This window comes from Corylus avellana, chromosome 5 (genome assembly GCF_965113065.1).
Source record: "Corylus avellana chromosome 5, dhCorAvel1.hap1.2, whole genome shotgun sequence".
Classification (NCBI taxonomy): domain Eukaryota; kingdom Viridiplantae; phylum Streptophyta; class Magnoliopsida; order Fagales; family Betulaceae; genus Corylus; species Corylus avellana.
This window is the reverse complement of record NC_142494.1, coordinates 25,362,510-25,390,336: the sequence shown is the minus strand read 5'-3', so window position 1 is coordinate 25,390,336 and position 27,827 is coordinate 25,362,510. Positions and strand designations below refer to the sequence as shown.

At 37.3% G+C, this 27,827-nt stretch overlaps 2 protein-coding genes across 2 annotated transcripts; both read left to right on the top strand.

The window, feature by feature from the left end:
* The first annotated feature begins 1,547 nt into the window (after positions 1 to 1,547).
* Positions 1,548 to 3,001, top strand: LOC132182118 (putative aquaporin NIP-type). Its single transcript, XM_059595318.2, has 5 exons — positions 1,548 to 1,670; positions 1,817 to 2,038; positions 2,125 to 2,322; positions 2,424 to 2,485; positions 2,633 to 3,001. Exons 1-5 carry the CDS (start codon positions 1,548 to 1,550, stop codon positions 2,841 to 2,843), a joined length of 816 nt encoding a protein of 271 aa, XP_059451301.1. The 3' UTR covers positions 2,844 to 3,001.
* Positions 3,002 to 4,188: 1,187 nt separating this feature from the next.
* On the top strand, positions 4,189 to 27,827 carry DEG7 (DegP protease 7). Its single transcript, XM_059593897.2, has 24 exons — positions 4,189 to 4,670; positions 4,940 to 5,010; positions 7,934 to 8,068; positions 10,448 to 10,506; positions 11,016 to 11,052; positions 14,238 to 14,363; positions 14,496 to 14,585; positions 15,302 to 15,367; positions 15,458 to 15,514; positions 16,560 to 16,625; positions 17,232 to 17,339; positions 19,369 to 19,449; positions 20,033 to 20,082; positions 21,472 to 21,637; positions 22,247 to 22,762; positions 23,708 to 23,890; positions 23,967 to 24,072; positions 24,327 to 24,497; positions 24,588 to 24,667; positions 24,743 to 24,970; positions 25,856 to 26,071; positions 26,254 to 26,411; positions 26,840 to 26,951; positions 27,450 to 27,827. The coding sequence occupies exons 1-24, from the start codon at positions 4,379 to 4,381 to the stop codon at positions 27,624 to 27,626; spliced, it is 3,351 nt and encodes a 1,116-aa protein (XP_059449880.1). The 5' UTR covers positions 4,189 to 4,378; the 3' UTR covers positions 27,627 to 27,827.

Here is a 27,827-nt window from a genome sequence, read left to right as displayed (position 1 = left end):
GGCTCTCTATAAAATAAGAACGAAAAAAAAAAAAAAAAAAATGAGAATCCCATTGACTTGTATGTTGTGATTATTTTGCAAAAATTCAGTTCCTCACAAAAGATTAAAATGTTCAACTTTCACATTTCAAAAAGTTTAAAATGGTTATTTTGCAATTTATGAAAATGCTGAAAGACAAAAATAAGCCTGCTTAATTTAAGTATAAAGAACAAAGAGTGCAAAATAGTAATTTTAGTCTCAAACAAAAAATTGCTGAGTGCGAAATCAGTGCTTATTAGGTAAAGATCTCCTGCAGTATTAAAATAAATATTATTTAATTAATATTTAAATATTAAAAAAATAATGCCCAATTTTAAAGTTTTGCCTAAAGCCCCCAAATACATTGGGCCGGCCCTGTCGGTACGTGATGAATTGTCTAATTAAATATGTAAATAAAAAGTCAAAAGGATGGTTATGAATAGGAAGAAAAAATACGTGTTGTCAAATATATCACATGTTTCACTATTTCTTTACGACATAGTGGGGAATGCCCTTTGAATGCATGTGGAGTTAATAGGATTACAGGACCAAATACGATACGAACCAAATCCATTCTAATCATATTGAACAACTTAGGATAAATATCATGCCGACAGGGGTTTAATAAAGGCTCCTACCAAATTTAATTATGTTCCTCACTAGCATTGAACCATGTGACAGATTTTAATTTCTCTTATTATCAAGCAAAATGACGTTTTTTTTTTTTTGGAGGCAGACCATGAACAGAATTATATATTATTACACGTGAAATGTGAATCAAAAGAAGACAAAAGAATATATATATATATATATCATTGAATAACCGAAACAGATTGAAGTATACGAATTTAGTGTTGTTGGGGGTAAAATCCTTTATAAATTGAAATGAAAATTCTGATGATTCTTAAAATGCTTGGCCAAATCAAACAAAAACTGACTCGTCCTTATAGGATTTAAAAACCTAATCCATTTAAGATAAAGAAGGCAACAAAGTAGGAGAAGTGGCATCTAGCTAAAGCCAAAAATCACATAAGAGTACTGCATCTTAAATCCACTTGACCCACTAGCCAAGTCTCCAACAAATCCTAAATTAACGATTTTTTCTCAACTACATCCAATCCAAATGACAAAACTACTTTGCTCTTATCTTCAAAACCCTATTAAGGGTTTGTTTGGGTTTTTGATTTTAAAATGTGCGATTTTTAAAAAAACGTAGTTTGACATTTAGAAAAATCGCAGTTTGACCTTTAAAATTACAGTTTATCATTTAAAATTGTTAATTTTCAAAAAAGTATCTCCATACATGAGATTTGAAAATGCAAAATATCCGCTTTTTCAAAATTACAGTTTTTTAAGAATGCAATTCCAAACAATCTATTTTTTGGGATTCGATTTTAAATCGCACTTTTTATTTATAAAATCGTAATGCCAAACGTACCCTAAATCACTTCATATGTATAGAACAAACTTTCACTCTAAACCCCTCAAAGTTTTCATTCTCAGACCATAATTAATTGCTTTTCATAACAATGGGCATAGAAGAGCAAGAAATTTCAAAGCTTGAAGAAGGTGTTGGCACATCCACCACAGCCAAAACCAGTGGGGATGCTGCCTTTTGTTCATCAGCTTCAGTAGTAACCATCACACAAAAGGTAAAAAAAAAAAAAAAAAACGCATCATAATACTTATAATAAACCATTATCAAGACTTATTGTGGGATTTGCGCAGCTCTTTTTTCATTCCTTTTCATATTCACTTGATTACAGAAGTGAATATTTTGGTGGGTTATTATTTGCAGTTGATTGCAGAAGTGATTGGCACATATTTTGTGATATTTGCTGGCTGTGGCGCAGTCGCTGTCAATAAGATCTATGGGTCTGTCACATTTCCGGGCGTATGTGTGACATGGGGTTTGATAGTCACCGTCATGATTTATTCTGTTGGTCATATTTCTGGGGCTCACTTTAATCCGGCGGTGACCATTTCTTTCGCCATCTTTGGTCGCTTCCATTACAAGGAGGTGAGTTTTCTAAAGGGTTAGAACTTAGGCTAATTAACCTCTTCGATGATTTGTTGATCTATATCTATTGTTCCAATGAAGTGCAGGTTCCTCTGTACATAGCTGCTCAGCTAATGGGATCAATTCTTGCTAGTGGCACATTGGCTCTGGTGTTTGATGTGACCCCTGATGCTTACTTTGGCACTGTGCCTGTTGGATCCAACATCCAAGCCTTAGTTCTGGAAATTATCAGCTCCTTCCTTCTCATGTTTGTCATCTCGGGCGTTGCCACAGATAGTAGAGCAGTATTTTCACACATTCAAAACTTTATTGTCTGTTGACTTGAGCTAGCATCTATATAAACAAACAAAGGATGCTAATCCCATTCCTTTTATTTTTTTGACAGATAAGTGAAGTAGCAGGGATTGCTGTGGGCATGACTATATTATTAAACGTCTTCATTGCTGGGTAACTCTCTATTTTGTGATGACGTTTGGGTAATTTAATAAGACTGATGTGGTGTTACATTTCAGAATGTTACAAGACTTTAGCTTCAAGTTAGTTTGTAAAAGACTTGAAGTAAAAGTTATTTATAGCACCTTTAAACATGTGCAGGCCGGTTTCGGGAGCTTCAATGAACCCGGCAAGGAGCATAGGGCCGGCTGTTATAAAGCATGTGTACAAAGGATTGTGGGTGTATATAGTAGGGCCAATTATTGGAACAATTGCTGGAGCATTTGCCTATAATCTCATAAGATCCACAGACAAACCACTTCAAGACTTGGTCCAGAATGGATCATTCCTCAGAGGTAGTACAACTAAATAATTATTGCAGCCTGCTTCCAGGACCCTCAGTTTCCCGCAAGAAGCATTTTGTTTAGGTGTATTGATTTGGTATAGCTGATTAGTAGGACAATTGTTATGTTCGTGAGTTAAGCAAGACCCAAAGTTTTTGTTTTATGCAAAATGCAAACATTAGAGTCCCGATTGGACATTGAGAATCTCTTGAAGTGCATAGCAGAACATAGAAAATTGATACTTTTTTCTTGATGGACCGCCTCTGTGCGGCTGCGCCCTTTTACCAACAAGCGCGCACACTTTTGCTTTCAGTAAAGTTATGTGGAGACAGTTCAAACAAGTACTTTTCAAGGAGAAGCTATGCAAGATAAAAAATGGATTAAAAGGGCTCACCGTGTGATTCAATGAGGCTACTCCGACACTCAAGTAAATAGATGTATGGGGATGGGTATTTTGACATTGTTTAGCCAATGGTTAGATTGTATAAATGCGAGGTTCACTTTGACTCTTTATATAAGCCAACATCTTCATAGGATTCAAGAGATTCTAATCAAGAGTTTATTACATAACGTTAAAATTCTCTTCTTCAACCTATTAGGAAGGACATTTTGGTGTAAGCGTTCGGTTAGCTAAGCTAGCGGAGAGAGGGTCGTTTGCTTAGTGACATCTCTTTGGTGAATGTGCACTCTTATATATCTTGTTGGTCGGCTGAGCTTATGAACCGTTGGACTGTTAAACTATCAGGACCTGGTCCCTATTATTTAATTAAGACTTCAAATCTAGTCCCTCTTCGAGAGTTAGAAATAGGACTATCTATACTTTAAATGAAATAAAAGGTATTTATGTGGCAACCCACTATTTTTCCTTTTTCGTTTATCTAAAGAAAAAAAAAAAATCACGCTCATTTTCTTCACATTATCAAACAATTTTCTTTGCTTTTATCTCACAAAAAAATTAAAACTCATTTCACCTTCACGTTCTTCATATTAGCAAACGACTTTTTCACTTTTCTCTCAAAAGAGATTTAAAATCATTTTTACCCTTATGTGACATTAATCAATTTTGATTACTATATAAATAAATAGAATGCTTTCCCAAAGACACCCTTGTGACCTTGTCTCCAACGCCAATGCATACTTGCCCTTGTTCTAATATCTCACCAATCAAAATTATTGGAGTAATATTACACACATCTTACTTTTTATATTATATCACAATTAAATTTGTGAAGGATCTTTAGGAACACGTCTATAAATATAAATGGGTGAATGAAAAGAGCAAATGGAAATTTGTGTACTATTAGTCAAATCATTGGCCGCCTCGCTCTAAAAATGACTATTATTATATGTCTATATCACAGAACCTCGGAGTCAGTCCTCACCAACAGGAACACATACAAACAAAGCAAACACACCCACGCGACACGCCTAAAGTACACTCCCCAACTCTTCTTCATTCACCCATTCCGCACACCCCACCCTAAAACCCTAAACTTTTTCTCGCTTTCCTTCACTTTCCCGAGAAAAGTTCACAACAACAACGAGACCTAGCGCTATTCTGTGAATGGGTGATCCGTTGGAGAGGCTAGGATCGGAGGCGATGGGGCTGGTGGAGGGGGCCAGTACCGCCAAGGACGAGCTGTGCATGGAGATCGACCCGCCGTTTCGCGAGAACGTGGCCACGGCAGAGGACTGGAGGCGGGCGCTGAACAAGGTCGTTCCCGCCGTGGTCGTGCTTCGCACCACCGCCTGCCGCGCCTTCGACACCGAGTCTGCAGGCGCCAGCTACGCCACCGGCTTCGTCGTCGACAAGCGCCGAGGGATTATCCTCACCAACCGGCATGTGGTCAAGCCCGGTAGTTATATGTATTCCATTTCTTCTCATCAGTTTAAAGAATAAAGAATGATTCTTCAATTGCGCTGTCTCTTTGTTTGGTCGCTGAGAAAATGTGGGAAAAAATGGAAGAACTTGAAGCACTTCAAAACCCAAAAAGCCGTTGGAATTTTGGGTGCGACGAGACGGAGGAGGGCTTTTATATTTGTTTTACTGTAGGACTGTTCCTGTGGCTGTATTTTTTGTTTATCTATGCTTTCGTTCACTAATTTATATTTGCTGGTTGTGTAGGTCCTGTAGTTGCAGAGGCCACGTTCGTGAACCGTGAAGAAATTCCGGTGCATCCTATATACAGAGATCCGGTGAGTTCTCTTTCTTGTTTTGTTAAAACTTAAAAGACATACGTAGAAATCACAAAAGATACTTGGTGGACATTAACAAGGAAGAAAGATTCCGGCACTAGTTATAGAAGAAAAATGGATAATATATTTGACACGTCTTGTACTTAGGCCATTCGGATTTTAAGACCTCAATTCTCAATTTGTTGACATTAAGCGAGTTGTGTTCCATTTCCAATGCAAGACCTTTATTAGCATTTATATGAATTTTTAAACTATTTTTTTCTGTCTCCTATCTTCCCTCTCTCTCTCTCTCTCTCTCTCTCTCTCAACTGACCACCCCGGCCTTGGAAGTTGGACCCTCCATGGTGGGGAGGGTAGAGAGAAATTGGGGGGGGGGGGGGGGGGGCATAAGTGATGAAAAAGAAATTGGATGGCTTATGTGAAAAGAAAAAAAAAAAATCGTTCAAAGATTGATGCAAATGCTAATGGAGGTCCTTGGATTGGAAACAGGCCATAACTTGGTTTTTAATGTTAAATAATTGGAAGCTGGAGTTTTAAAATCCAAATGGCTGCAAAATGGGTGTGAACTATATTCTCCCTGCCCCCAAAAAGAAGACTAGTGGTACCTTCCTAAATTATGTAAGTGAGTGAAAACTCATGCAAGTTATGTAGCATTTTTGAATGGAAAGTTGATTTGATCTTTGGGTGTGGAATGGTGTTTGGCTTCTTGGTGAGGTAATAGATCTCTAGCGTTGGTCTGCTTGGAGTTTGTGCTAAAGAAGCTCATTAGTATATATATATATATATTTTTAACATTTTTTCTTTCTGTTGATCTTTTGCATGTTTTAGTTTTGTTTTTACAAATAATTCAGTTCTCACCTCCCCTGTTCGAGCTCTCAAAACATTCATTAAAAGCACATAGGAGTAAAATCATAATATATAGAACTATACAAGATAAACCCCTAATATAGGGAAAGGAGGAACAAAAATCCTAAAATCTCGAAAAAATTTGAAACGGGCAGGCTATTGATTGTTGCTATCCATGTGTAGAGAGACTGTAACATCTTTTTCAGCTCTAACAATATATTCTCTTGATCTTCAAAGCTCCTTGCATTTTGTTCTCTCTAAATACACCACATTAGACATAAATGAGCCAACAGTCACATTTCCAAAGCATTACACTTTCCCATTTGTCCTCTCCAACTCACCTATAATTCTCTCATCCTTTTCTAGGCATAACCCAAATAACACCAAAAAAAATGAAAAAGTGAACTCCATAATTCTCTTGCAATCTCACAATGAAGAAGGAGGTGATCAATATATTCCCTACTTTTCTTGTACATACAACATCAATCTACTGCAATAACGTTCATTTTTCTTAAGTTATCCAAAATCAAGATTTTTCTTAAAGCCGCTGTCCGCACAAAGAACGCTAGTCTCGAAGGAGCCTTAACCTTCTAAGTACTCTTTCACGAAAAAGTGGAAGTTTCAGGAATGGATAACACACATAAGTAGGACTTTGCTTAATTTTTTTTCCTTTTAGAAGGTATCCAACAAATTCTATTCTCACCTCCTTGCCTTACTTTTGAGATACAACTCAAAGAAAGAAGAAACCACTTCCCCCTCCCAATCATGCACTCGTCTTGTAAAGAAAATATTCCCATGAACATTTCCATTTCGGAACTACAAATGACCTGCAACCCACGAATCTTTGCAACATGCAATACTAAATAATTTTGGATAAACAATCTTCAAGGCCTGTTCCCCACACCATAAATCATGCCAAAATCGCACCTTTGATCCATCTCCCACCTCAAACTTAACAAATTTAGATAAAGCTTCCCCCCCCTTCCTTATACATTTTCACACTCCTACTCTGAAGGGCCTGACAACCTCCTTAGAACACCAACCTCCCATCAAACTACCATACTTAGTATCCACCACTGACATCCGCAAAGTCTCCACCAATCTCCACAAAGTCTCCCTCTCTGTAGCATACTGCCACAACCACTTACCCAATGAGGCTTGGTTAAACTAAATCAGATTTTTTACCCCGAATCCTTTTGATTTTACTGGAGTACAAATTTTCGACCACTTCACTAAATGTAATTTAAACTCATCACCAAGTCCTTTCCATAGAAAGTCCCTCGAAAGCTTTTCAATTCTATTAGCCATATCTACCGGAATAGGGAAGAGAGAGAAATAACTAGAACTCACGCAATAGGAATTGGAGAATCTGAGCTCACCTAGGGCTCATCTAGCAAACCCTTTAGTTTCCAATCTATAGCTTGCTGGTATGGAAGAACCTTTATTCTTCTAGTCTTCTTTAATCACCCTTATGGAGGGGAGAAAATGTCTTGATAGTTACTAGACCAGGATCACTATTTCTGATGTGATGGCCCCCTTATTTGTGGTTTTGAGGTCCAAATAACAATTTTAAATGTGTACTTTTTGTTTTGTAGTTTATTGTCTTGTTTTTGTTTTGCTTCTTTGTTTATGATATCTGGAATGGCTAGCTTTCTAGTTTTCTGTTATTTTTCTCTTATACTTTGGTATAGTTTATTTATTTATTTTTTAATTTCATATCCTTCTGTGTTAGTTAAAAATGCTGCCACAAATAGGAGCAGGTCAATTTTGTTGGTCTATATATTTTTGTGTTTCTTTCCGCGTATTCATTTTCTTTTCACATTGCTTTTGAAATGCTGCAAGAGTTTCAGAGCTATTGCACTTGGAAAATTAAGTTAGTTTGCTTTCAACATGATCTATACTGTAGTTATGTCATAGTGTATAGATGATTTATTTGGCTAGCACAGGGCTTGTGTTAATGTGTATGCCTTATTGTCCTTATGCTGACACAAATAATAGATATATCACTCAAATTTCAACAAATTTTCTTTCCTGTGTATTTCTCAGTGGCACTAACTTTACATGAACAATCTTCTAGGTGCATGATTTTGGCTTCTTTCGTTATGATCCTGGTGCAATCCAGTTTCTTAGTTACGAGGAGATTCCTCTTGCTCCCGAGGCTGCTTGTGTTGGACTGGAAATTAGGGTTGTTGGTAATGATAGTGGTGAAAAGGTATTCACATCAAATTTTGACTGGAAATCACTCTTAGAGCTTGATTAATTTTTGAGATATTTACATGGGGATTTTAATTCTTTCTACTTCTCAGGGTATAATAACAAACTGATTATGCCAATCTTTTTGTAACTTTTTAAGAGACTCGGTAAAAGTTTGCAGATGCTTGCATGTCTTATCCACTTCTGTATGCATGGTTTTGTTTTAGATGTCAGAAAATATGTCAAGGACTCCTGTACAATGGGATATTTTGTAGATGACAGTCGAGCTTTAGTTAGCTTTAAGATGCATGCTTGCTCATAAATTCCTTTTGACACTGCAAGAATCACATGTATAGAACAAGAAACAAGCTTTGGCGATTTCACAGAAGAAAGCAATAAATGAAAAGCTAAAACATAGTTCTAAATGACACATTTACTCGGCATAATCCAGGGCCTCAAGTAGCATACAGTTACTGAAGTACTCTTTTACCATCAATTAATGCATTTAATAATCCAGGGCCATACAAATAGAGCGCCAATACATTCTTTGGTTAAATTAAGTACATAGGCCTTTCAAAAACCTTTCTGATCTAATTGTCTATTTTCATTCATTAAAGAATTTTGGAGAAATCTTAACTTTCACTTGCTAGAGACCAGCAGACTGACCACCTTTACTCTATTAGCATGACAAAATGCCAATGGAACTTAAGAAAATGAAGATAGTCTGATTGATGTCTTATGATACATTGATACTATTGATCTTATAATGAGCAGGATTGTGTATATACAACAACCAAAACCTGTTTAGAACAAAGAATTTGGTTGATGGCTTAAATTCTGCAAAGGAATATGTTATCTAGGAGAGGAGGAAGAAGCACCTGTTGAATTGCATTGCCTTTCATTACATCCATCGGAATATCCTCATTTCAGCTGAGCCATTTCCTGCTAGAGACCTTGAACTTTGCTCCTTGATGGCTTCCAACTAATCTCCAAAAACTGTTCTACTTGTTCTTTTTATATAATCTCAATAGTAGCAAGGTTTAAGCATCTCCTTGGCAATCTTCCTCTTATGCCTGCTAATCGATAGAAGAGGTAGCATTGAAGAAAGACGTCTCTATAAGGAATCCATTGATACTACCATTTGAGATAATAATGGCATCTCAAAATGAAGGGAAAGAGTAAATGTTCTTGAATTCCTACGTAAGGCAAATGGGGAACCCACCTAAAGCATTGACCTTACATCGTCTCCTTTTACTACTCTACCCGCAGGGTGGCCAAAAAAAAAAAAGAAAAGAAAAGAAAAAAAAAAATTTGCTCTTTTGCTTTTTGGTTGAAAAAGTGATTATGTCACATAAAGGTGAAAGTAGTTTTGAGTGTTTTGTTATAGATAATTTACTTATCGAAAAAAGTTGAGTGTTTTGCAAGTATTTTATGTTTGGAGTTGTTTGTTAATGCTTTTGTTTTTTTGCTTTTTTTTGCTAGAAAGCAAAAAGCTCCCCCAAAAAGCGTTGTCAAACAAGACCCATGTTGTATTAAGCTTTCATCAATGATAAACAGAGTCTTATAAGTTGAGTTGCTCAAACTTGTAAAAGAATTGGGTGAATTGAGTAAGTTTTATTGTGTGACTGGTGATCCAAATAAAACCTTGAACCTTTGAGTGACTGGTTCACTAGTTTGACTGGCTGGGTCGGTCCAGGTTTGATACTATTAACAAAACCATCTAATTTTATCTCCAACCGTTAGGGTCTGGGTTCATTTCTATTTGTCTTTAATTTTATAAATGCACGTGCGGTCGGGGTTCACATGTTTCACCAAGCTATGAATATAAAGTTAACCCTTATTTGTAAGTAGAGCTAAAATGATGATCATAATTTATAAAAATAGAGTGACTCCAATTAGTGGAGACAAGGCCACTTTGATGGTGGTTATAACTCCTGCTCTAGCTGTTGTATGTCTCTGCAGCTTCAAAATTTTAACCGGCAAACACACATGCAGGCTTACATGCATGTCCAAAGATATTTATGTATATATGATCTTGTATAGGAATGTAATTCATGAAATTAAGTTTATGTATGCATGCAGGTATATATCTATATATGTGTTTGATGTTGAACATGGTAGTGGTTAGTGCAATTGCTAATGATTTATCATTTCAACTTTCCTGGTAAAACTATTGTGAGAACTTGATTGTGGTGGCCTACATGTAGTCTATGTTTGTCGTGTTTGGTTCCTGCTTACCAACCCGCTAAAAAAAAGGGAATATTGTCATAGCTTCGTTCTCGATGTTACATATATTTTGCATCTGGTCCCTATCATAAGATTATGGGAATTTAATTTATTCTAATACTGTTTTTTTTTCCATCAAGGTTCCTTCATTGATTTGATGCTGAATTTACAGGTTTCCATTTTGGCTGGCACTGTTGCTCGATTAGATAGAGATGCTCCTCATTATAAAAAGTATGTGGTATCTCTACGAAAGTTCTATTTTGTTTGCTTTACTCTTTGAAGAAATGCACATTTGGAAAACATAATTTAATGACATTTAATTGACATCAACTTGAGCAAATTAGAAAATCTTCTCTTAGGGATTTTTGGTCGTGGTTTTTTCTTATCTAGTAGAGTGTGTATACACATTCTACATCAATGAGCAAATTTGAAATTCTTGTCTCTTATAGATTTTTGGTTCTGTTTCTCTGATCTAGTTGTGTGCGTATTCAAATTCTACATCTATTGGTGGTGAGATGAGATTATTTCATTAAAACTGAGTTACGATATTATATTTTCCATTTTCTGCCATTGAAATTCTTAAGAATGTGATGCAATTTGCGAGGTTCTGGTCATGGCTTCTTGTCAGCCCTTTGTTATGCAGGAATTATAATTCTAAACCAAGCTGAGATTCCCATGCTTGTGTACCTATGATGTGTTCACTACCGATAGTAGTAAATAATGATTGTTATTTGGTGTAGGGATGGCTACAATGACTTCAATACTTTCTACATGCAAGTAAGTATCTTAATCATTACCTATAATAAGATAGTTTCTTATTTTTTTTATGTCGGCAACAAAGACTAAATTATTGAGTAATTGACCTTTTCTGGGAGTTATGATTATGTTCATTCGGGGCTTAGCATCTTCTCAACTTCACTCAAGCTCTCCCAATGATATTTAAAAACTAAAACAAGAAGTTCATGCCCAGGCATGTCCACATTTATTGCTAGCACGTTTGAAATTGAAATTGATAACATTAGTAGTTTGTCCACTTTCATTTGCAGGCCTTGCTTTTTGTTGCTTTTTTTAATCTTTAAATTTAAAATAGTTATTGTTTCAAATGGTTAAATTTGATGATAGGTAGTATATTCTCTTGTTCCCTCTATTGTTTTAGTTTCTCTCTCTCTCTCTCTCTCTCTCTCTCTCTCTCTCTCTCCCTTGAAAGCTAGCAATAGTTTTTGGATCTTGGTTTGATTCTGCTGAATGGAACTTGGCAGTGGATTCATTTTCCTTCTGATCTAATTGTTTTATTTTCCAGTTCTTCAATCTTGGTACATTGGTGGCTATTTCATGTTGTCTTTTATGCAAGAGTTTAGCAACCAATCCTATGCGTGTATGAATGTGAAGAATTTCTCTTAGTTTTTCATTTCCTTGGAAGAAAATAAGTAGTGTTGAGGTGGCTTTTTGAAAATATTTTAATGGAATTAATGTTTCGTAATTTTTGAATGAATTTGTTTTGTTAAGTGTGTTGCCATATTATACTACAGAGCCACTTTGCCCCAAGGGGTAGCTCAATCGACTGGAGACCATGCTGCTTCACGAAGTGGAGATCACTAGTTCGTATCTCTCCTTCCCCTCTCCTTGAGGCCAATTACACACACACAACTATTGAGCCACTTAATTATGCTTGGTGATGGAAAAGGCTTATGATCATATGAACTAGAAGTTTTTACTCTACTTGTTGAGAATGTGCGGTTTTGGTGAGAAATGGTATTTATGGATTGAGCATTGTATCTCGTCGGTGCGGTTCTCAGTTTTGATTAATGGTTCTTCTTCTGGCTTCTTTGAGAGCTCGTGTGGGGTGAGACAAGGCGATCCTCTTTCGCCTTTTTTGTTCATCATGGTCATGGAGGCGTTCAGTAGGATGATTAATGCTTCTATCTATAGGGGGTTTATCAATGGTTTCTATGTGGGAGCTAGAGAGCCTGACAGGGTAACTGTTTCTCACCTTTTTTTTGCTGATGATACGCTGGTTTTTTGTGGGGCTGTTCCTAACCAAATCAGATTTATTAAAAGCCTTTATTATTGGCTTCGAGGCTATCTCTTGGTTAAAAGTAAATCGGGTCAAATCTGTTTTGGTCCTTGTTGGAGGTACGGATGAGGCGGGTGATTTGGCTGGTATTCTGGGATGTGGTACTAGTTCGTTGCCTTTGAAGTATTTGGGTCTTCCACTAGGGTCCTCGTTCAAGCTTTTGGCTATATGGGAGGACATGTTGGAGAAGATTGCTAGAAGGTTGGCCCCTTGGAAACGTAAGTATTTGTCCAAGGGGGCTAGGCTCACCCTCATCAAGAGCACCTTATTCAATCTCCCTACCTATTTTTTGTCTCTTTTTCCTATCCTTGCTACTGTGGCGAATCGCATTGAGAAGCTCCAACGGGATTTTTTATGGGGTGGGCTCAATGATGAGTTTAAGTTCCACTTGGTCAGTTGGCACGAGGTTTGCTCTCTGGTTTCTGAGGGTGGTTTAAGGATTCGGAGTTTGCGTTTATTTAATCAAGCTCTTTTGGGGAAATTGTTGTGGAGATTTGCTCATGAGGAAGAGGCTTGGTGGAGAAGAATCTTGGTGGCGAAGTATGGGGTGTTTTGGGGTGGTTGGCGTTCTAAGGTCCCTTGTGGATCGCATGGGGTGGGGACCGTGGGGTTATGGAAACACATTAGGTGGGGCTGGAGGTTGTTTCAAAGTTACTTTAGATTTGATCCTGGCTTGGGGTCGAAAGTCAAATTTTGGGAGGATACTTGGTGTGGCGAGTTCTCTCAAGGAGGCTTTTCCCGTTCTCTTCAATATTGCTAGTAATAAGGATGCTTTCATTGTGGATATCAGGGAGTGTTTAAAAGGTAGGGTTCTTTGGAATGTTACCTTTACTTGTAGGATTCAAGATTGGGAGGAGATGGTCTTAGCCTCTCTTTTCTCGCTCATGTATTCGCTCTCGATGCGTTGGGAAGGGGAGGATCGGATGTGGTGGATTCCTTCAAGAAAAGCGAAGTTTGAGGTTCGCTCTTTTTATAGGAAGCTTGTTCTTAAAGAGCCCAACCATTTCCCTTGGAAAAGTATTTGACGCACCAAGGTTCCTTTGAGAGGCGTTTTTTGCTTGGTCGGCCGCCTTTGGAAAATCTCTTACCTTGGATAATGTTTGGGAGAGAGGTATTGTTGTGATTAACCGATGTTGTATGTGTGAATCAGAAGGGGAGTTTGTGGATCATCTCTTTCTTCATTGTGGGGTTGCGCGCACTTTGTGGGATGTTATCTTCTCTCGGTTCAACATGTGTTGGGTTATGCTTAGAAGCGTAAAGGAGATGTTTGCGAGCTGGTGGTAGGGTGGTAAATCCCGCAGTGCAGTGGTGTGGAAAATGGTTCCCCTTTGTCTTTTATGGTGTTTATGGAAGGAAAGGAATGCTAGATGCTTTGAGGATTTGTCGAGGAACCTTGAGGTCCTTGTTCATTTCTTTTTGTATACTCTCTTCACTTGGATGGCAGGCTGGCTTGCACCCTTAGTAATCAATTTTCTTGATTTTCTTTTTATGTTCTCTTCTTCTTCTTTCTCTCCTTCTTAATCGCTCTCTTGTATACTTCCTGTGTACTTGGATTACGCCCCTCTGCGCTATTCTAATGCATTATTACTTATCAAAAAAAATTATGCTTGGTGTGTGCACTAAAAAGCCTTCAAATTTACGCTTTTATGGTTTTGGGCTTTTGGTGTCAGTCGATAGAAGGTCCTGACATCTTATAATGCTCCATGGTGCATTAAAATTGCTGCTAATTTGTGGGACATAGTTGTCATGAAGAGCCATCTTCTTGATTCTGCTATAACTGATTTTTGACATTCCTTACTGGTTGTCTGTCACCATATTATTGATCTGCATTTTTGCAGCTTGAGCCTAAACGTTCTTCTTTCTTAGTTAATGATTTGGTTGCTTGCAGGCTGCATCTGGGACTAAAGGTGGTTCTAGTGGTTCCCCAGTTATTGATTGGCAAGGCAGAGCGGTGGCTTTGAATGCTGGGAGCAAGTCATCGAGTGCATCAGCGTTCTTTTTGCCTTTAGAACGAGTGAGCGCTTCTTGTATATTTGCTGAACCTTTATGCCATGCTTCCAGTTCTAATTGATATCAAGCACAATCCTTCTAGTGGGGAGCGTGTAATTCAAATTAGGCACTAAACATAGAGCGGCTTGATTGGCAGGTTGTGAGGGCATTGAGGTTTCTTCAGAAGGGCAGTGATTCTTATGTAAATAAATGGGAGGCAGTTACCATTCCTCGTGGTACGCTTCAGGTTTGTTGTTAATGTTATCCTTGCAGAGCTTACCTACCAGTAATTTTACTTTTTTAATTGTTTACTTTTCCACTAGTACCACGTTAGACAAGTTTGAACATATTTTGTTGATTAGGCCAGAATTTAATTTTCACTTGACTGTCATGGTAAATCATTGTGTTATTGCTTGTCTTCTAAAGCATGCTGCATTTTTATAATTTTTATTTAAGCACATACCAAGATAGGGTCTTAAGACTGGGAAACTATAGTACATCAGCTGAACATTGAGGACATTTGTTGTTTGGGTGTGTGGGGGTGGTGGGAGAATGGAATTTTGTGCACTCTTGCGTTTGATCACTGAGTTAATTTACTTAGGAAATTAGTAAAAGGAATAGAGACATGCGTACACCATTCATTTGACCGACTTCTGGCAGTGAATACTGAGTCATATGAAGGAAATGACAACTTACCTAAAATAAAGAAAATGGTTATGAAAAAGTTGTCCTTTGTGTAGACTGTGAAGTGGTTGTTTTCTCCTGATCTTTAAAGTGGCTGTTAATGATGCTTTTCACTTCAAAAATCTTTGATGTGCCAGTGGTGTCATTATCAAGTTGTGTTAAAAACGTTGAATTAGTTATGCAAATTTTTATTTTCTCGGTTTGGAAAATATGGATGTTTTGTATACAATATCTGAGATTTATTGTTGTTTGATTTGGATTTGGTAATCCATGGAATAGGCAACATTTCTCCATAAAGGATTTGATGAGACACGTCGGCTTGGTCTACATAGTGAAACAGAGCAGGTCTCTACCTTTACACATGCGTTGTTTCCAAATAATGTTTTGATAAAATTGGGGTTCCTTGATTCCTTATTGTACTTTTGACTTGTTTAGGTGGTACGACATGCATCTCCAGCGGGGGAAACTGGAATGCTTGTTGTTGACTCCGTGGTAAGTACGCTTGTATGATTTTTTTTTTCCTATAAAAAGAGAGTAGATTTTGTGTTTCTAATGTTAAACTTTATTATAATTTTCTTAGTATTTTTCAATTACTTATCAAAAAAATATCTTTCATATGGTACGTTTGATACACGAAATGATGCTATTCCATTGGGAAAAGAAATAGTTATTACTAGAAATAGAAGAAGCTCGAATGGAATAACTATTCCTATTCCTGAATTTGGTTGTAACACTAAAATCGAACACTAAATATGTATTATTTTGTTTGGTACAAATGTACAATGCAATACGCTGGTAAATGGAATCATATTGTAGCCAAATTTTCTAAAACACCCTTTTAATACAATTCTAATTCACATTTTTAAGGACATTTTTTCTCTAGTTTTTAAATATAAACAATTATGGTATGACTATTTTTTTAATTCATGCCTGATGATGCCACATACATAAAAGCAGTACTTGTCTAAATTCTCCCCAAAGCTTTCAGTAGTGTTCCCACCACTATTACCTACACCGGCATATCTTTCTTCTACAAAATCATTAAAATCTCCTTTATTCAGAAATGGTTTTCTTCCATAGGTCCTGGTTGATATGCTTATTGTGTATTCTTCTAGCTTTAAGAGAAGAATTCTCGGTTTTTGTTATTTCAGCTAGTGACAAAAGGCTTAGCGGACCTGTAATTAATGTAACAAAGCATCTATCTTTCCCAGTTTCAGCTTCAGCTTCAACAACAATGCCAGAATTGTCTATGATGTTAGTGAGAGAGAGAGAGAGAGAGGATTCAATTGTTCTCTGTTGAGTGTTTTTGTGGGAAGATTAATCGATGTGCTATCCCATAGGGAACGGATAGCTTTTCCTGTGGATTAAGTATTCCTAAGAATTAAAAAAAAAAAAAGAAACAAAACAAAACAAAAAACCAAATTACGGAATAGCTATTCTATTTCAGAGGTTTATTCTGCATACTGAATGTAACCTTCATATTTTAAAGGTAAAGTTTTGTGAGTTTTTGACCCATATGGTCTTGGCCTTGTTTCAGGTGCCTGGTGGCCCGGCTCATAAGAATTTGGAGCCAGGAGATGTTCTTGTTCGTGTGAATGGGGAAGTAAGTTATGCCTTGATTTACTCCTGACTTCATTGATTTATTGCAATGAGCTATTGTATATGATTTTAATCATATATTGTAAATGCTGGACTATTTTGTTGGTTGCATTGTTATATAAAACTCATTACTAGAAAGCAGCACTAGTTGACTCGTCAAAAAAAACAGAAAAAAAAAAAAAAAAAAAAAAGCTTCCAGTAATTCTTATAGAAGATGAAATTTTGGAAACATAATGTTTCTGTTGTTATTATTTTTTTCCCGAGCCGGGTATAGAAGCTGATATGAAGAAGTGTGTGTGTGTTTTGTTTTTCTCCTTTTGGTGATGGGGATAATTGAAAGAGAGCCGATTTCTAACAAGCCCCAATATTCTCTTTTTTCTATATATTTTTTTTCCACGCATTCATTGGGACATCCTTACTGCTTTTTTTGCTCATGTGGAGTTGTGCAACTTCATTTGGACATTATTCATTATGTAACAAAGGGCAAATAGCCTTGAATAATCATGCCTTAGTTTGAAGAAGAATATTTTTTTTTAGTAGATATTGTTTTCTACTACTGTTGAGCTGTTTCTTGCATGAGTTGGTTTAATGCATGCAAATCCTAATGCAGGTGGTTACTCAATTCTTGAAGTTGGAGACTTTGCTTGATGACAGTGTCAACCAGAACATTGAATTACAAACTGAAAGGGGTGGCAAATCAGTGACCGTCAGCTTGGTGGTGAGAGTTACTTTATTTGGTTTTTTGTTTTGCTAATGTTCAAGTAACCATTGGTTACTGCCTTTTTACTTTTTCTAGAGAAAAGTGTACTAAGGTATTCTGGTACATAGCTTGCTGTGAAAAATATTGAACTTGATCCTGGTGAGACTCACTTGGAGACCATTATCTGCATGCTGATATTGATCCTGGTGAGACTCACTTAGAAACCATTAGAGCCACTCTATGCGTTGGTCTATGAAATTCTTGACCCATATAGAATTGTAGGTCTTACAGCAAACACCTAGCAGTAGCTGTAGTAAGTGACTAATGAAGCTTGTTAATTATATAAGGGCCATAGTGGCATGAATAAGAATGAAATCCAAATGGAGTTGACTGCGAATAACCATGGACCCAAGACTATTGGACTAAGGGTCAGTTTTGCAAATATGACATCAAGATTAGGTCCTTTGCAATGTTCATAGATGTGGTTTAGATCCCTGAGCAAGGGCTTAAAGGGAAAGCCTGGCAGAAAAGAGACACCTAAAATTTTGCAAATTGACTCATCAATATTCAACTAGTTAGATAATATAAGACCCTTCTTGAGCTATTACTTAAAGATAAACTACTTTAATTATTTTCTTAATCCTTTTTTTCCTTGGTTGCATGAAAAAGTCTGCATGTATTTCATTTTATAGTATAGAATTTTTTTTTTTTTGGGGGGGGGGGGGGGGGGGGGGGGGTGGATGAAATACGGAAATTAGCATCAATGATGTCTATACACATCACATGGCTTTTAAAGGCTGAACTCTATTATGGTTGTTTTGCGTGTAATAATCTCAGGAAATGAAATAAGCTCGTATTGTGTCCCTCTCCTTGATTAATGGTGTAGGCCGCGGCTGCTGAACCAATACCATATGTTAGCTAAATTATTAGGCTTGGCCTTAGAGAGAAGTGGTGGTCCCAGGTCTAAAAAAAAAACATTAGGGTTGGTTTGGTAAAGTTTTGAGAAGTGCTTTGGGTTTTGAAAAATGTGAAAATTGAGAAGTGTTTTGGTGGGGGTCACATTTGAAAAAGTGTTGTAGTGGGGTCACAAAAGAATATTTGTTTGGTAAAATTTTTGAAAAACAATAAACTGACAAGTGTGTGTGTGTGTGTTTTTTTTTTTAAATAAAAGAAATTATTGGGCCTGTTGCAGCTGGCCTCCATGGCTTGTGGCTGCCACCCCTGTGGAGGTTGCTAGATAGATTGGCAGCTGTTATGGTATCTGCTTCTCAAATTTGGTGTTGGCCACTGCGGGGTCTCCAAACAAATCTGTTGGCCATCACGAGACTGCCAAACAGATCTTGTGGTGACTGCTGTGCCAAACGGTTTTGGCAGCCAATGCGGTGGCTGCCACCACCATAGGCCACCACACCTGACTCCACTTCTTTTCTTTTTTTTTAAGAAAAAAAAAATGTAACAAGGCAGCCTCCACACCTGGAAAATGAGCATGTGTTTAGTTGTTTTTAAAATGTGTTTTGTGTTTTGTATTTTGAAAATAATTTTGTGGCTTGTTTTGAAAAATGTATTAATGGTGGGAGTCAGTTGGAAACCTGTTTGGATGATTGATATTTGAGAAGAGTTTTCAGTTTGAAAGTGAGAAAGAGTTTTGTATAATTTTACGAGATAAAGCTGTAATTTCCTCCTTTTTAACAAAGAAAAATTGTAGCTCAAGTCGTTTGGGTTAAGACTGTTAACTTTTGGGCTGGGCCAGGCCGCTGATAGTCAAGCTTGGGCTAAGAAAAAGCACCCAACCTTTGCCTAAAGGCTAAAACCTCAGGCTCAATCCCCAAGATTTTGGTTTTTCTGGGCTGGCCATTGGATCACCCTGTCTATGGATGCTCATCCTTTTTCTGTGCTAGCTCCCACCTTCAATGGCATATTAGATTTTACCGATACAATTTATTTTCTATGTACTGTTTACTTGGTTATATTCAGAGCTTTCTATTAGTTTTCCATTTTACTTTTATTTTATTATTGCAAAATTTAATATCTTCTATATATACCTCAGGTGCAGGATTTACATTCAATAACTCCTGATTACTTCTTAGAAGTAAGTGGCGCAGTGATACACCCTCTTTCCTATCAACAGGTAGGCTGCAATTTGTAATTATTGCTTGCTTCTTAAGAGTGGCAACTTTTTATCCTCCATTTTATTTACGTATTGTGCTAAAAATCCTGTTCTTTCCTTCATCATCGCTAGTCCTTTTGACATAAGATTCTTGGCTGCGCAAGACTCTCAGTTGATTCATCAGTTTTGACTGTGATTGGATGATCATTTCATGCATGGCATGCATCAGTTTGAGACTTAGGAAATGTAATTTTCTAAAGCTGCTAAGCAAGTTCCCTCTCTCCCAGTTGCTCTTGCTTCATTCGGGGGCACTGCTGTATTTATTGCATGTGATCAGATCAGGCGGAGGTTTTCACAACTTGTTGGAATGCTATCAGTTTAAACCTTTCTTGAATGAAGCGAGGATGCTTCAGTTGTTACATCAGTTTCTTCTTTTTATTTTTATTTTTTGAATCTGACCTTCAATTAGTGTGAAGCCAAACCTGTTGAACTTAGCTTTGCTAAATTGTAGTGTGGTCAATGTTGCTTTCTGCTACCTATGTATTTTATGTAACTCTTATTATTATAGAAGACATTATAACTAATTTATATTTACTTGATGTAGGCCAGAAATTTCCGTTTCCACTGTGGCCTCGTATATGTTACAGAACCAGGGTAAGTTTATTTATATCTAGTATGAAAATTTACATGTTCTTTTTGATAACTAACATCAATTTTTATTGCCAAAATAAGAGAAGCTATTAAAAGTGTAGAAGAAGTCTCATAAAGAATTACAAACTGAATTTCTAGAAATCCCAATCCTTTGAACCAGCACCCTTGGATTTTCCAGCAACCTGCAGTCAAGGGGCTTCAACAGCTTCATGAAATTATGGCTGGGCAATGGACTGAACATTTGGTTTTTTTCCCATATTTTTTGCACAAATACATGATTACACCTAAGAAATGAACCTCCTAAAAGGATGAACAAAATTGAAAGCCTTGATAGTTATGGTTCCAACCAGTAGATTCATAGACAGAGATGTAGCCTCCTTTGTGGCCATTATTTCCAAACAATACTTATTGTTTGTTTCCCTTTTTGCAACATGTATTACCACTGATAGTCAGTGCCATGTTTTTGGCCAACTATTAAATTGTTGGAAACAGAACGTGTCAAGGCTTATCTAACAAAGTCAGTTAGAAGTAAGGACCCAGCTAACCCAAGCCACTTCTCTCAATCCAGTTGGTGCACATTGCAGAGAATGGGTTTTGTATGAAGATTAATGTTACTAATTATTTTGGTGTATTCATCTATTGACATATGCACAATCTGCAAATTTATGTTGATCTTTTGTACTTTGTATTACCTCTTTGTCAAATATATAATTTAAGACTAGAATGATTGTTCTCCCTAATTAATATTGGTAGAAGATATGTTGCCTGATAACATATTCCATGGTTCCCTAAGTGGGTCACTGTAATAAATAAGTATTGTGGGGTTTTAATATATGAGCTAGCCCAACCTGGTAGTAAGCTGCCTAAGAGGACTGCTGAGTGATATCTTAGAAGCTCCACCCAGTGCTTTGGGACTGTTCTGCCAAGACTTCGAACAGTTCGATGTTGATAGAAAAAGCTTTGTTCTTCAGCATCTGTTGTATTGGTATTTTATGTATTGTACTATTTAACTTTCTTAAAACCCTTCCATCCATTTCTTTAGAAGTTTTGGTAGCATAGGGTTCGATACTGTAATTATCTGGAGCCCCCTTACAATTAATTTGCCCCTGTTTTTGATGATCTTCACAGAAATGTTTTCGGTCTAATCACATACTAGTGTAGAATATGAGTTGAAAGAGTGGCCAGCTAAATTGTGCCTGAGTTGTCAAGACTCTCAATAAGGCATTTTGAACTTGTGGCACTAACTTTCATGCCAATAATCCTGAGTTTGTGTTACAGTATGGGCATGCAATTCAATCATATTGAAAAATTGGACAAATATGTGTTTGCTTTCAGTACTTTGACACTGTAGGCCTTTTAAATATAATGGAGATATTATTTTACCTATTGCAGATATATGCTCTTTAGAGCAGGAGTTCCTCGCCATGCCATTATTAAAAAATTTGCTGGCGAAGAAATATCATGTCTTGAGGAACTAATTGCAATTCTGTTCAAGCTCTCTAGGGGTGCTCGAGTGCCATTGGAGTATATAAGTTACATGGATCGTCATCGGAGGAAGGTATGTGATGATTAGTTATTACAGTATATTGATCATTTATCACAATGGTGAATTGACACTTATTACTGATTTCTGGTTTGGTTTACTCCAATGACTACTATTGTTTGACTAATAGAGGACAATATTCATGGACCTATTGAGGCCTATTGGTTCTTTCATCTATTGTGGCTATTTTCTCAATTAGATTGTTTCCCCTGGTTTTAGCACATAGATGCGCTGACTCTTATCCATAGAAGTCTTGGTTGATATGATCACACTTGTAAGCATGAGTGGCACTAATTGCCCTTCCTTGGGTCTTCTGTTGTATGCTCTGTGCTCTGTGCTATGTACTTGTATTCATTGTTAGAATAACATTTATTCTTAGATCTTATCCATAGAAGTCTTGGTTGATATGATCACACTTGTAAGCATGAGTGGCACTAATTGTCCTTCCTTGGGTCTTCTGTTGTATGCTCTGTGCTCTGTGCTCTGTGCTCTGTGCTATGTACTTGTATTCATTGTTAGAATAACATTTATTCTTAGATCTCTCTCTCTCAACAACCCCCCTCCCCCCCTCATCCCCCTCCCCTTGTAGTTTTTCCTGATTGTTCTGACTTTTTTTGGCTGCAGTCTGTACTTGTCACAATTGATCGGCATGAATGGTATGCACCTCCGCAAATATACACTCGTGATGATAGTACTGGTCTGTGGATTGCAAAGCCTGCTTTTCAATCTGACTCCCTTTTACTATCCCCTGGTATCAATGATGCTGGGAGTCTGGCAGTCGAGATGTTTTCAATGAGAGGCGAGGCTAATTGTATGGGAGACTTACATCAGAGTAACAACCAGGAGTTGACTGATGGTGTTACCAGTATGGAAACAAATTGTGAAGATACTTGTGACGAAACACGACCTCGGGATGACTCTGTTGGTACAAAGAAACGAAGGGTGGAAGAGGAATTGTCTGCTAATACAAATGTTGTTGCTGACTGTACCTTGCTTGAAACCAGAGAAGTTAAGTTGGAGGATCCTAACACTGCACAAAATGCTATCTTAAGAGATTTTCAAGGTGCAACAGCAACAGCAACTGCCGCTAATGCTTCTTTTTCTGAACGTGTGATAGAGCCCACTCTTGTAATGTTTGAGGTAATTATCTTATAAAATCATTGTTGTCTTCAATCAATTGCCTAAATTTGTTGAATCGCCTAGTGGATTTTTTACCCAACTAGTTTGTGGTGCCTATTGCTTTTTTCTTGTTACGTAAGCATTAAAGGTTTTTACACTTTACCCTCTAACCTTGTTCAATTAATCCCATTGCATTAAAGATTCCCATTGCATTAAAGTTTGTGGTGCCTATTGCATTAAAGATTCCCATCAATTAATCCTTGGGCTTTGAATTGAAGTAATGTTCCTTTTTGAGTTTTATGAGTGTGCCAATTTGGCCCTTTTAAGTTTAATTATCCAGAATTTTCTAGGAAGAGGATCACGCTTCACGCAAGTGTGAACATATGTTATACAAATGTTAGTATCATATGCAAAGCAAGTTTAAAACCATCCCTAAAAATATTAATCTTAATAGTTCCGTTTTAAAGTAAAGTCACTAACTTGTACTTTCCAGTGATGAGCAAACACCTCTTTGGTATCTAGTGCAAGTCATATTGGCTTTTAGGTATGTCACAGATGAGGCCCCTCCAATCCAGGGAGTCTGTGGTCTTTGGGCCAAATGATGCCCCCCCCCACCCCACCCCCCCACAACCAACACGCACAAGAATGGGTTGTAGATAAAGTCATAGGTTCATTTGTTTAGTTGCTTATACCAGGAATGTGGGGTGTTATTATTTTGATCACATCCAATCGAAATCTACAAGAGGCTTTTGTTTTTCTTTAGTCTTTAGTTTTGAAGCACCGTTTCCATCTTTGTTACTACTATATTTGGTTCAGAGAGTCATTCTTCCATATTTTACTTTATATATATAACACACTCTCAATGGGTCAAACATGCTGGCATGGATGGCTCACTGCTTTCTCATTACGTAAGTGTTTCTTTCGAGAGCTTACATGTTGTTAATAAGATGGTTTTTATACTTGCAGGTCCATGTGCCACCATCATGTATGCTTGATGGTGTCCATTCACAACATTTTTTTGGGACTGGTGTCATTATATATCATTCTCAAAGCATGGGACTTGTGGTGGTTGATAAGAACACAGTTGCAATATCTGCATCTGATGTGATGCTGTCTTTTGCTGCTTTTCCAATTGAAATTCCCGGGGAGGTAAATTTTTTAGATGTCTATAAATCTTGAAAAACATTGTTTACTATTCTGCTTAAGTTGCCCAGTTTCTTTATAGGTTGTTTTTCTCCACCCTGTTCACAATTATGCTCTTGTCGCATATGATCCTTCTGCTCTAGGAGCAGTTGGTGCCTCCGTTGTTCGGGCTGCTGAGCTACTTCCTGGTAGGCTTGACTTTTCATATTGTTTCCTCAATTTTCATTTGTTCGCTTTATAGTGACTTGGTCAGATTCCATATTCCAAAAAAAGTCTATTTTTGCCATGTCACACTTTTGCATCACTACCCATGTTTTAGCAGACATACAGCTGGTCTTCTTTCATGCGTGGAAGTAATAAATCTGCTTTTACGAATTTCCAAGTCCAATGACAGTTGTTTTACCTAATATATGCATATTCATTCTTATACTTTTTGAGACAGAGCCTGCATTATGTCGTGGCGACTCGGTGTATCTTGTGGGGTTAAGTAGAAGCCTGCAAGCGACATCCAGAAAATCCATTGTGACCAATCCATGTGCTGCATTGAATATTGGCTCAGCTGATTGTCCACGGTATAGGGCAACCAACATGGAAGTCATCGAGCTTGATACTGGCAAGTTCACTCTGTTATTAAAGTAGATCTTATTTGTCCAGATGTTGAGTTTGATGCATTTCTGATGTCTTACCCTTCTCTGTATCTCAGATTTTGGAAGTACATTTTCGGGTGCGTTAACTGATGAGCATGGAAGGGTCCAAGCTATATGGGGAAGCTTTTCAACTCAGGTTTCCATTGTAAAATTTCTTCTTCTGATGTGCTTCATTATCGCTTTACTCTGATAGATAAATTACTGATTTCAGCTGAAATTTGGCTGCAACACGTCCGAGGATCATCAATTTGTCAGAGGTATCCCAATATATACAATCAGCCAAGTGCTTGACAAAATCATATCTGGTGCAAAGGGGCCACCTCTTCTCATAAATGGTGTCAGAAGGCCCATGCCACTCGTTAGAATTTTAGAGGTTGAACTTTATCCTACGTTGCTGTCAAAGGCCCGGAGTTTTGGACTGGGCGATGATTGGGTGCAAGTACGTATTCTTCCTGAGCAAATAGTTTATCATTTCTTTTTTCTTCTTTTAGTATGCAATGTGAATGCATTTCTCCCTTGATTTAAACTTAAGAATTCATTCATCTTTGTGATAAGGAAAATGGTTTGTTTATTTAATTCTCTTTTTATTGTGAGTCCATAATGGCTTATACAAGTTTAATATTGTGGTTCCTAAAACACATACGTGTTGATGAAGTATCCTAGACAATGGAATTTAGTAATAGAACATTAAAGACGTTCAATAATTTTGGTAGGTTCGAATAGAATTAATGTTTCTTTGTTAAGTTCTAGTAACATAGTCTGCAAGAAGTGTGGCCTTTAATAATTTCAAACTTGATTTAACTGGTCATATTTTGATTATCATTATAGTCTTAATTAATCCTTGGTTAATGAGTGATAAAAATTGTGTATTTTTTTTTTTTTTTCTCTTTTTCTTGAATTTAGTTGTCTGCTTTACTTGAAGACTCGTAGACTAAAAAAAAAAAGAACTTTGCGGCGTTAAGTGGAGGCCTAGCAGAATTGGAATGAGAGAACATAAGAACATGTATAAAATAGCGGAAACAGATCTGAGGATGCAAAATGAATATTTTTTTCTTGGTCTATCAATGCCAAAGCCTTATAAGTGGATGTATGTGACCAGTTTTAACCTATCTTGCTTATTAACTTATGTTTCACTTTATGTATTGTTCTGGCTAAACACCATTGATTTTGCCAGGTTTAGATGTTGGAATTGTGCGCCTGTTGTTGTGATAAGTTATTTTTTATTGTGTTGCTTTGGTGTCCTTATTTCCTTTCTTAGATAAATATTATTGTAATACCAATATCCCTATTTTATAATTTAGTAATTAGTGAATGTTCTGTGTAGGCTCTTGTCAAGAAAGATCCAATCAGACGACAGGTTTTACGTGTGAAAGGTTGTTTGGCTGGATCCCAAGCTGAAAATTTACTGGAACAAGGAGACATGATCTTGGCAATCGACAAAGAGCCAGTTACATGTTTCCATGACATAGAAACTGCTTGCCAAGCATTAGACAAATGTGATAACAATGATGGAAAGCTTAACTTGACCATTTTTCGGCAGGTAACCAAATAATACGTTCCATGTAGATTCACATTTTTTATTTTAACATTTATTTAGGAACAGGGCTTGAGGAAGGTATTGCGTAGGTATACTTATCTGCTTCATATTATTGTGCACTGAATCCTTATATGAGGAGCACTGAATGAATCATTATTAATAATTTCATCTGTGTGGTCTGCCAGGGACGTGAAATTGATATTCTTGTGGGGACAGATGTTAGGGATGGGATTGGCACAACCCGTGTGATAAATTGGTGTGGGTGTATTGTTCAGGATCCTCATTCAGCAGTACGTGCTCTTGGATTTCTTCCTGAAGAAGGTCATGGTGTGTATGTGGCGAGGTATGAGATTTGCTCATTACAAATATCTTATGCTTTTGTTGATATGGACATAACAGCAAACATTTAGAATGTTGGCAGTGATATGAAGGATATTTAATTTTAATACACAATAGCTATTCTGTCGGCATTCTCACTAACAAGTAGCTCGACCAAGTGTTTGCAAACTGCTTGTTTCTGGATGCAGTATAGAAATGTTTTACACCCACAAAAGTAGTTAAAAAGGCTAATTTAGTAGTAAGTGTTCAGCTTAATGCCTGTCAAACATCACAAGACAACAAATTTTATCGTGTTTCTACTCACTGTTGACCGAACCCGGGGCCAAGCCTAGCTAATCGCCTCTCCTACTCTTCTACACTTTAATAAAAGTTGGTACTTTCCCTTCTAAAGTTTCAACTAATCATGGATCATAACTTTGTGAAATTTACCAGGTGGTGCCACGGCAGTCCAGTGCATAGGTATGGTCTGTATGCACTTCAGTGGATTGTTGAAGTTAATGGAAAACCGACTCCTGATTTAGATGCTTTTGTTAATGTGACAAAGGTATATCCGCTAGCTCCCTCCCCTGCTCTATTTCAATATATGCATGTGTATGCGTGTGTGTGGCACACTCGTGCGCATGTGCGTGCCTCTTATGTGATTTGAAAATTCTACAACACCCCCCTCCCCTTAACCCACCACTCCCTTAATTTCTTTTTTGTTTCTGTTTGATTTAAATACTTGATGTTGATAGCGACTTGGAAATTGGAAAACATAAAAACATTGTGGCTTCTCTTGAAAACAGAGAGCATGTATCTTAATTTATGCTATACTATGGGGCAGAGGCATTTAGCATTAGTTAAAACCAGTGCGTGGACCTTGTCTGTAAGTTGTTGGGCGCCTGATATAAAATAGAAGCTGTGGGATTTTGTCACTTTCTTAAAGGGTCAATTTGACTTGGGGCCTTAAAAACCTTTCACTTCTTGTGGGATACAAGTGTGTGTTTGCATGTGTAGCAAGTGGTATGCTTATTTATGATGATCTCCTCTTAACGCAATTCAGGAATTAGAACATGGGGAGTTCGTTCGTGTGCGGACAGTCCACCTGAATGGAAAGCCTCGGGTACTAACATTGAAGCAGGATTTGCACTACTGGCCTACATGGGAATTGAGATTTAATCCTGAGACTGCAATGTGGCGTCGAGAGACGATCAAGGCATTGGGCTGCACTAGTATATGAGAGAGACAAGAGTATCCTCACCTGGATTCCTCGGTTCAGACACGAATGGGTGCTGCTGCATTCTGGGTGGATTACATGGTACTAGGCATTTTTAATTAGGTGGAAATGTATTCAATCATTATTTAAGGTTCATTGTAAACTGAAAATATTTATTATACCAATTGTTTGATGAAAGGAAATAAATCTATATTGTTTGCCTCA